Source organism: Macrosteles quadrilineatus, unplaced genomic scaffold (genome assembly GCF_028750875.1).
Source record: "Macrosteles quadrilineatus isolate MER2022 unplaced genomic scaffold, UCM_ALF_1.0 Scaffold_3__2_contigs__length_128488019, whole genome shotgun sequence".
NCBI lineage: Eukaryota > Metazoa > Arthropoda > Insecta > Hemiptera > Cicadellidae > Macrosteles > Macrosteles quadrilineatus.
In genome coordinates this window covers 128,406,608-128,418,220 of record NW_026542596.1, presented here as the reverse complement: position 1 = coordinate 128,418,220, position 11,613 = coordinate 128,406,608, and the positions used below count along the sequence as shown (strand labels likewise).

The 11,613-nt window shown below is 33.3% G+C and overlaps 1 protein-coding gene across 1 annotated transcript; it reads left to right on the top strand.

Moving 5' to 3' along the window:
- Nucleotides 1-5,182: 5,182 nt before the first annotated feature.
- LOC128989562 (uncharacterized protein DDB_G0287625-like) lies at nt 5,183-7,429 on the top strand. Its single transcript, XM_054411461.1, has one exon. It carries the CDS (start codon nt 5,183-5,185, stop codon nt 7,427-7,429), a length of 2,247 nt encoding a protein of 748 aa, XP_054267436.1.
- The last annotated feature ends 4,184 nt before the right edge of the window (nt 7,430-11,613 follow it).

The window sequence follows — 11,613 nt, the reverse complement described above, 5'->3', positions numbered from 1 at the left end:
TTGGTAAGAATCGAACTTGTGAACCTCTAGGACCATAGGTTCATATACAAACGGTTAACTATAATACAATACCATACCAAAAGTCAACATATCACCCCAATCGGAAATAAAATCTTAGGTGATCGATAAGGATCGAACCCGCAGACCTCTAACTCATAAAAAAACATATAACAACTACTAGGATAAACAGCCAACTACTAGGAAAAAACATTATTCAGATCAATCATCATACCAAATATACATAATATCTATTAAATGTAAATTTAACACACAACATTTGTCGGCCTTTACAAAGGCCGTTTTTATACTTGAAGGTAAAGTTCCGGTTAAGCCTTCTTTTAGCTGTTTTTAACTGCGGATACATGAATTATCATTTGTTTCGAATTTGTTATGGACTACAGCATTTTTAAAATAAAATAAAATGTGTTTTTTTACAAAGGATTGAACCCATGAACCTCCCACTATAATACAGTGCCATTAGTGGTTGGTTAGAGTCGAACCCGTGAACCTACAACACTACTACACATTAAGTTTAAAACGAATCAAACCCTTGAACCTCCCGCTATAATACATAACAATTGGTAATTGGTTAGAATCGAACCCGTGAACCTCTAAACCAAGACAGGATCGAACTCGATAACCAGAAATAACGTGTTTTGTGGTTGGTTAGAATCGAACCCGCGAACCTCTAGCACATGTTAGGATCAAACCCGATAACCGGAAATAACATGTTTTGTGGTTGGTTAGGTTCGAACCCCTAAACCTCTAAACCAAGACAGGATCAAACCCGTGAACCTCCAATAACATGTTTTTAGGTTAGTTAGCATTGAACCCATAAACCCATAGCATATGTTAGGATCGAACCCGATAACCGGAAATAACATGTTTTATAGTTGGTTAGAGTCGGACCCATGAACCTCTAGCATATGTTAGGATCGAACCCGATAACCAGAAATGACATGTTTTTTGGTTGGTTAGAAACGAACCCGTGAACCTCCAACCGGAAATGATATATTTTGTGGTTAGTTAGAATTGAACCCATGAACCTCTAAAACTAACTCAATGAGTTAGAATTGAACCCGTGAACCTCTAAACCAGGTTAAAATCAAACCTCCAATATTTACACACCCTGTATATATAAGTTAAGGTGTCATTTACCACTATAAACTCAATACCTTTAACTGCTCTCGTAGCTCAGTAGCTAACGACCCCGACAACCATTCAAAAGAACCGAGTTCCATCCCCGGTCAAGCCAACACTCTTTATCCATAATTAATTTAGAATAATTATGAACACCTACTGACGTCAGCTGAGATAAACAGCTGTGGTTAGATTACGGCTGCCATCTTGGTTCCTTATCTCCGCGGATCCTACTTATTTACTTACTGAAATAAACATGATTTTGATTTGATTTTATGTGATTTGACAATATTCCCGTGGCGGAGCACGGGCGGCTAACTAGTCTATATATCTATATCTATATATATCTATTTACTTATTTAATACGCAAGCAGGTTTTTTGTGACAATTACTCCTCCAAAACTACTGAACCGATTGACATGTTTTTGGTGTCATTGGAAAGAGCGTAACGTGAAGTTGTGCAGGAAACTTTCTTTTTAGGGAAATAATTAGAGAGTTAGGCCCTGGGGCCCTTTAAAGTTTCATATTTCTCCATAAGGATAACATGGGAGATGATTTTATTTACAGAAACATATGTTTGTTACTTGAAAATAGTCAAAGTCTATTACATAATAACTAGTGGCTTGTAGGGCCAATAGCCCCTATATATATATTCTAGTAATTATTTTGTACAAATTATTAGTCTCATGAGTTACCCTACCTTGAATTATTGTTTAACATTTATATATATATATATATGTTAGGATAGTTATTATATAGCTGCATAAAGAATTTTATGTCTGCTCTGTTAAAAATAAAAATTCCAAAGGACTGTTAATGCAGTGTGTTTATAATATAAACTTTCTAATCATAATACAACTAAGGAACATTTTCAATAGTAATCTTCATGACTATCAATAAAAGATATGTACATTTCTTTGAATATAGACAAATTCACTTCGAAAAACACATAGAGATAATGTCATCTTCCAACTTGTAAAATGGAAAATCTCTCTGTTTTACAGTACCGTATCCATATTGGTTAGTTCCTTGGTCTGTATTTAGTTCTAGTAGTATTTTAACATCATCTGGCCGCTTTACCCAGCTAAAAGCAACATAAAGTTGACCACTGGGTAGGCCTAAACACTGGGGTTTTCAAATAAATGCCAACTTTTGTGAAGCTTTGGCCTTGCGCTTTATTTATAGTAATAGCGAAAGCTAATCTCAATGGGAATTGAATCCTTGTAAACTTAAACGGCATATTAGGGTCTTATGATATTAGTTTTATTTTTGGCATGAAAAATATGCCGTAATTACTTCTAACTTTACACTTTTTCAGACATACCTAACACAACCAATCGTGCTCCATTAACTAATCCAGAACCTTAAAATTGGGAAAAAAGTCTATTTCAGCTTTATTACAGTAGGCCTACATATTACATATTACCATATGCTTTAAATCGAAAATTTAAACCACATGTTTTAAAGTAAACAAAGCAGACATGACATAGATTCCCATGCTATTTAAATGTGAATTATTTTATTCCGTAACAACCTTTTGGTAAATAATTAAGAAAAAATGAATAATTTTCCCCAAAAATTCATGCCAAGACCTTTAAAATGAGTCCTCTTCCAGCTTTCTACGGCCTCCCGTTCGCTCACAATTTCATTGTAAAATTTTGGGCTTACGGAATTAGATATATAGATTGCTTTGCGTTATGACTGTAAATGTATACTACATTTCAATCAAGGATTGTGTGCCTTAAAGTTTACCCATAATGTATCTTAATACTTTATTTTAATGCTGGGAATAGTAAAATTTAGTTTTGAATAAGTTACCATGATTTAGAAAACTTTACTATAATAAATTATGTATTTAAAATCACAAATCTTTGACATTATTAAATCATTTTAAACAAAACAGCTGATTGACAACCCTTGATGTGATTGGAGAAGAAATAGAAGTATATTTTTTTAATGCGGCTACCTACTTCATACCTAATGCGGCTATGAGTAAGGCTATTTGTATAAAATCTAAAAAACAAGATCAGTTTTTGAAAAATGATAAGATATTTACAAGAAATGTTGATTATATCGATCTGTTATGTACATCTTGAGTATTCCATAATCTTTGAGTCGAATCTTTTAAAGTAAGAAATTATGACTGTTATTTGTTTTAAAATAACACCTGTAGTAGGTCTACTTAGCAATTGCTCGATTTCGAGCAACAGGGACACTAGTACTTATTTAATACGCAAGCAGATTTTTTGTGACAATTACTCCTCCGAAACTACAGAACCGATTGACATGTTTGTAATATTACATGTCATTCATTCATCATTAACATTAATTTCTCTTTTATTTTGTATATTTTCTCTCATAATGTCTGTTAATGCCCCTGATAATGTATTATCAGTTATTTAATATGTTCCTCCTTGTTAATGTGTTATTTTATCCAATTTTGTTCAATGTTATATAATATCCCATCACCCCACAGAAACATCATCCTATTTCATGTTACAATATAATATTTATGCAAATTCTCTCCATACCTATCCTGTACTTATCAAAAACCAACAATAATCATTTATTTAGAATAATATATAATTGTAAGAAAATTGCAATATAGTAATAACATCTTAAATATAGTATCACTTTTCAAAATTATCCAAAGAAAATCAAAATTACTGTGGCAAGTGTCATTTATGTAAATTAACCAGGTGTACATCATTGCAACAATGGACATGGACTTCCTGAGCTTCTACAATTGCCTCTCCCCAGATCCTGCCAACTCTTCACAGTGTGAACATTATTCTATTGGAAATTGTGTTTAATTTAAACTAAAATTTATAATCCCAAAGTAAAACCTAAAATTTAAATTTCTCATCATCCAAAAGTATTGGACAAGTGCATTGAAGAGTACAAAAATTTATAAGAAGACAGACACTCCAAATTTGGTAACCATCATCCATCTTATTTAACTAAGGACAAATTTAATCTTCATTGGACATTTAATCAGTATAGCCTACTAGGCCCAATTAACTCAACTCATCAAGATATATACATATTTCAAATTGAACTTTTATTCAAAATTTAATCTTCAAATTCTATTTTATTTCATTAAATTCAGTGAAACCATTTGGAATCTTTCTTTGGACATCAACATTATTATATTAATAGCATCATGAACCTAGCTTAACTTATTTCAGAACAATAACTAAATTAAATTATTTGCATTTTAAAGAAGCCTAATATATCATTCGAACCGGCACGACCACCCCTTTGGAATCTTTCTTTGGACATCAACATTATTATATTAATAGCATCATGAACCTAGCTTAACTTATTTCAGAACAATAACTAAATTAAATTATTTGCATTTTAAAGAAGCCTAATATATCATTCGAACCGGCACGACCACCCCTCCCTGAGATTAAGAGTTCATAGCCTATTCAAATATTAATTATAGTACTTAAGAAGAAACCAACCCAATATAGGTCTAAGCCTAGAGAATCTTTTCATCCACTTTGGAACCCCACCATTTTGAAAATTTACCATCATTGTTAACTTACCCTGTAGCTAATTCAACCAACAACTTATCTAATATTTGTATTTCATTAATAAATTTATATTGTAACTTATCAAATCTATTTATTCTTAAAATAATTCATTGTAATTATAAGATTAAGACAAAGACTTACCTTATTAGACAGAAACAAAACACAAATTAGGAATTATCTTTATTAAGAAATAAAAATGACTTTCAGTTCAATGTGGGCTAACTTAGTAGCCAAAGGAATTTTGTAGGCCTAAGTTAATGAATAGCCTATAGAAAGCTTTATAGTGTGTAGCAAATTTGGCGACCCAACGTGTCGGCTTTCGAATGATAATTACGGTAGTCATAAAATATTGCAATTTTCGATTTAAGCTAAGTTAACCTTAAGTTGTACTAGATTGTAAGAACCCATAGCCTATTGTACATCCCGTAATTAATATTCCCAACCCCAATAACAACACAAAGCCGTTATATAAAACACTAATTAACCACGCACAATAATTAATCATGGCCGAGAAAGGTTATAATTTAAGAACCAACCGTAAAAATTCTAACTTAAACCCAAATTACGACTACAACAACACGGACAGCGAGAGCGAGATTGAAGAAGAAGGTCGCCATCTTGATGACATCACACACACGGACACAGAACAAAAAACACATCCACAGCAGACATCAGAACTCACAGAGGAAGAAAGCAACGAGTCCATGGACCAATCAGACACTAGTATTCCCATTCCTACAAGTCTGTTTGCAAATGTTGCCACTGAACTGTCCAGTAAACAAAGTCTGAATGTTTCCAAAATGCCAGGTGATAGCCAAGGTCACATTAGCGGATCAATAACTCAGACACCCGCACCCGAACACAGCCGATCGTTACCGAATATAGCCGACGCCGACGAACGTAACCTAGACCTAACAACACGGCAACGGAACAACCCTAGTGCAACTGTCGGTGCAACCGCAACTGTCACATCAACATTAATTGCACCATCAGATATTAATACTTTAATTGCCCTCATGACTAAACTAGACACTAAATTGAGCAACAAAATTGACGAATCTCATGCTAAAATTGACAGCAAAGTTAACGAATCCCATGCTAAAATTGACAGCAAAATTAACGAATCCCATGCCGAAATTAACAGTAAAATCAACAGCAAACTCAATGAATTAAAAGTTGAACTCACTCAAAGCTTCAATGATAAAATTGATGCTAATAGCCTAGAAATTCAAGCTTGCAGAACCGCACTAGAAACTCAAATATCAGAAAATCGTGAAAGTCAAAATAAATTCCAGATCGAAATAAACTCAATTAAGATCACTCAGACAACACAAGCTGAGGAAATGATTAAACTCAACGAGAAACTCACACAAAAAATTGATGAATCACAAGATCAAATGCGACAATTCGTCATTGATAATCTTACACAACAACAATCAATATCTGATAATAAAAATCAACAGAGACAAAATGACATCCTATCTGCTGTCAAAACACAATTGGTAATGCATGAACAGAATTTTGACCAAAAAATTGAAGAACTTTCTCAACGAACCAGGCAAGAATCCGAACAGAATTCTAAAGCTAATTTGGCCATCATACAAAACGAAATCCTCCCAAAACTCACCATCCAAAACAAAACTTTAGAATCTCAGCAAGCTGAAATCCAAAGTTTAAATCAAAATCTGACTAAATGTGAACAAGAAGTGGAAACCCTCAAACAGAGCAAAACATTTGAAAACTTCCAAGGCCCAATCAAAATTATATGCAATGGAAATGAAGAGAAAGACCGACAACTACCAAAATTCAACGGCCGAAGTGGCAACCCAAAAGAATATCTTAATAAATTGAAAAGATATTACGACAGAGGACTTGAGCGAAACAGTAATAATGACCCGATTGAATATCTCAAAGACCTGCTAGAAACTTCATTCGAAGGTCCCGCCTCAAGATGGCTACAACTTGTAAAGACTGACTTAAGTTCCTGGGAACAATTTTCCAACGAATTCGAAGCTAAATACTGGTCAAGAGAAGTACAACGCAGCTTAAGAGCCAAAATCGAATCAGAAAAATACCGGTCAAATGGTACCCTCAGCCGCAGCGAATACCTTACAGAACGTGTAATTTCACTCCAATCTATGAGCCCTTGCCTGACCGAAGAAGAAATCGTGACACTGATGGCAGAGAGATTTGACTCCATCGTACAAGACTGCATCAATGTACAAAACATCACCACCGTACGTGCCTTAGAAAGACTTCTACAACGTGAAGATCTCAAAGACGGACCAAAGAAGACACGCACCAACAACCAGAATCACAACAGCTCATCCAACAACCGACCGACAACTCCAAATCAACAACCACACACCTATCATCAAAACGGCCGCTACGAGAATCAGAGAGCGTACCAACCCAAGATACCTTCATATCACAACAATTCATACAACAACAATCACCAACACAGAAGTTATCCAAACCATCAAAATTACCGTCCTAACCACAATCATCCTATTTACGACCGAAACCATGAAAACAAACCATATCAACGAGACAAATATCCTCCACGTAACGGTGACAACAACCAACGGACCTACAGAAACCACCCAACCCAAGAACAAGCTCAACTTTGCGCAGTAATAAGACAAAATAACTACGTGCCAAGTGCTCCTCCAAACAACCAATCATCACACAGTTACGAGCCACAAACTCATCCTGCACCAAATATACAGAAAAACGGTTCGGCGCTGTAAGCGACAACCGAGAGGGTCAATTATCATTAGTTAACTCTAAAATTACAGCGCCTATTTATGAAAGTCTCGGTAATGAAATAAATCATCTTCAATCCCAAAGTATAATGTGCGATAAGAACTTCTTATTAGAAAATGATTCAGAAAATAATCAATCTCTAAATTTCACTCAAATAAGTTGCCCAGAAATTAGCATCAAACTTAATAATATTAGAGTAAACGCATTAGTCGACACTGGTTCATCAATAACTTGTATATCAGAATCCTGGTTCAATGAAAACAAATCCAAAATTTCATCATTTGAAGAATTTCCAGTTAATAACACAGTAATCAAAACTGCTACAAATGAGCGATCTAAACGAGTCTCTCGAATTATTTACGTTCCCACCACAATTGCAGAACACACCTTGCCATTGGAATATCTTATTGTACCAAATCTAATAAAACCTATAATACTAGGAGTAGATGTTTTGTCTAATCTTAAAATGGATCTGAATTTCAACACAAATGAAATAGACATGCAGATAAATAATCACAATGTTACTTTGAAGTTTTGTATGTGCAACCAAGAGGGACAAATATGTCACTTAATAATTAACGATAGCCATAGGCCAAATAATGAATATTTTAATGATGAAACGTTTGATGTATATCACGATGATCCAATATATAATAAATTTAATAGCACAATAAATAACTTCAAAAATAGAAAAACAGATCCAATTGAAGATGAAACATTAACCCAAGAAGAAATAGATAATTCCCTAGCAACAAATACGCACATAACCGCAGAAGAACGTGAAACATTAAGCAGTTTATTAAATAAATATCAGCTAAAGAAGATGAAGATGTTTTATACGGCCCCTACCATATATCAGCCCTCAAGAAATATTTGGAACCAACCCGAGCAATAGAAGCTGTGATCGACGAGATAGATAATGATGACCCTACCTTCGAAGACATTCTATATCAATAAATTTCATAATGTGTTTCATCCATCAACAGACTTTTGTGCATCATCATTTCTAACCAAATTGTGCCATGGACCTTAATCGCGAGTGCGTGACCCCATAAATTGTGTTTTCCATAAACTAATACCCAGGTGATAAAGTTTATAAACAATACTCACTTACTAATAAACTGTGATCTCCTTAATAACAAAGAAACAATAAAGTTATTTGATATTGAACAGTATGGAACAACATCCATATGTTTTTGGTGTCATTGGAAAGAGCGTAACGTGAAGTTGTGCAGGAAACTTTTTTATAGGGAAATAATTAGAGAGTGAGGCCCTGGGGCCCTTTAAAGTTTTGTATTTTTCCATAAGATTAACATGGGAAACAAACATTGTTATGAAACTCCAGCTGTTGTCAGAAATGCTGTTCTGCTATTTAATTTAATCTGTTTACAAGGAGAATTGTTTCTTTGTGCCTTGTGGTCAATGAGTTATACTTTTGCATATATTTTAAATTATATACACTATATAAAATGATGGTACTGTAATACATTAAGAGATTTTCATTTAAATAATCAATAGGTACGATTGAGCCTTTGCCTATATGTTTCCTGGTAAGTGTGTTGTAACTGTACCTTATAGTATATTAAAGTAAAACCAAATGATTCTTTTCTGCATCCTCACCCCGTAGCGAAGCACGGGCAGAGCAACTAGTTTGTTTAATTAAAGTCATTCAATTTTTACTAATTGAAACAATTATGTTTCAATCATAATTGTTATTCTCATATTAAGTTTTCCTAATTCGTATATCAAGAAACGTTAACTTTAATTATATTGCACAAAAGTAATTGAATTCTCATATGCCGTTGTTATGGCATAGCAATAACAACGTGATCGCATCCACATTTGGTCCCTGCAATACCGTGAGCGGTCAACTTATTCTCCTGATGTTATTGTTATGTTACCCTAGTGGACAGATAGGAAAGGAGGGAAGTGCTAAATAACTGCGTTTTACAATACTTATTTACATTTATTTAACAATTCAAGACTGCAATCTTGTTATACGTTATATTACTTATTTCATACACTGAACACAATATATGAAATTACAAATGTCTTCTTACTTAAGAATAATCAACTCTAAAACCTTACTATCCTTTTTACTCTTCCCTCATTTGAACACTTTCGTCATTTACATCCTACCAATATTTCGTTACCAAAGTAATTTGTTCTATTTATTTTTAACACAAGAACTGTCCCAACACTTTGATTAAGTGTAGAACATTATCACTTTCGAGTCTTGGCTATTTTTTATTTTATTCGTACTAGAGTATCGCATAAAACATAAAATGTTGATTTTGATATTAAAAGTAAATACACTAGGTTTAAGTATGGATCTCTTTTTAGTTTTAAAACTAAAAAAAATTGCAACAACCATGCTTAAGCAAGTATAGAATCAGTTTTCTTGTGTTCAGGGGGTTTAAGCTGATAAATGGACAATCTTAAAACATTTAATTGTTCACAAAACTCAAGAAAAAACATATAGATGACGTTTCTCAGAGAAATATATCCTCAAAAGGTAATGATTGTATGCTTCGTAATTGTGCAGTATTTCAAGCAACAGTAATGACAGTGGAAGGTAAGGCAATACACAAGAACTTTGATCGTAACTGAGACGTTATGCTGCAAGTTGAAGAACCAACTTTGGTTCTGTGTTACAATACACAAATTGTGTTTGAACTCAAGTGCTATCGAAGTTATGAGACAGAGGCAATCTTAGGTATTAATCATTGCTTCCGTCTTGGAGAGTGCTTCAGAGGTATACAAAATTTAAAACCTCTGTCAAAGTGATATATAATTTGTTGCACAAATTTACAGATTTACCAAGATTTTTTTGGCATTATACTGTTTCTTGTAGTAATACAAAACAGCAAAAAAAACCCCACCACAGCAAATCTGCAGTGGTTTTTTCCGTATACCTGGTTAGATTTTTACTAAAGGTCCCTTAAAATTTTCATATTTATTTCCTATTTGAAAAACAATAATTTTAATGAGTACTTAGGTTTCCTACTACAGGGAAGGTAATGAGGTGTGTTTTATTATTGAAATGTTGATAGCTTAGTATGAAATAAACCAAATTGCCCAACCCGATCAAAATATATCCATAATAAAACAAATTACAACGGTGTATTGTCCATAAGAAGAAGATGGGAAATTTTAATTTACATTTTTTTATTTTCTCTGTGACCGTCAGGCATACAACAACGCTTTAATTTACAAAATTATTTGTATTTTTAAGCTCTACAAAATAGTTTTAAAAGAAATTGTAAAATTCTATGTTTTAGGGTAAAAATTGGGGATAACGGATTTTTGCCCCATTGAACCCCCCTAATAAAACCTCATTTCCCATCGCTCATGCTGGTTCGCGAACCACTTTTTAGTAAACCGATTTTGAAATGATCCGATTTGATTAAATTTGGCACAACATTGTATTACAAAAAATATTGATACAATAACCTTGACTTTTACATTAAACATTAATTTTATTAAATGATCGCTAATATGATTAGAATGTAATATCAATTCCCTTTACATTAAAATGGAAACCTCGTCACTACAAGAACTGAGGAATTACTGAACAATCGTCATCAATTCCGGGATCTATTGTACCTTGAATACATCCGAATCTATTGTCTCCGAAATTGTATTAACTTTCTACTTTAATAAATTACCTTAAAAATAACCCAAACTCTACATAATAATTACTTTTCTTACTATCATTTAATCACAGGTTAACTTATTATTTCCAGGATGAGTTTAGCATACAATTTATTTTATCCAAGCAATAATAATAAGTTTTTAAAAGCGTAAGAAATAAAGTCCTAAAGTAAAAGAATCTTTACGATATAGCAAAGTTTACATTCCACACAGAAGGGGTTTATGGAAAGTTTCTTTGGTATCAAGCTATATTTATAATATTTTCTATATTTAATTGTTTCGTCTGATTGTAATTTTGGTTTTATTGTATAATAATTTGATTCCAGTAGATATAAAACCAGAATATGACCCCACTTTCGGCGTTTTTGGACTCAGAACTTTTAAATTTTTTGGCGAAAAAACACCCCAAATAGGTATAATATGATGGTTTTACCCCATTTTTGGCGTTTTAGAGGCTATATGGGGGCACTTTTTTGGTAAAAAAATGTTATTAATACTGAAAAACATGTCTGGA

What these genes read in the sequence shown, in the direction of transcription:
- LOC128989562 (XM_054411461.1), top strand. Translation starts at nt 5,183, where the DNA reads ATGGCCGAGAAAGGTTATAATTTAAGAACCAACCGTAAAAATTCTAAC.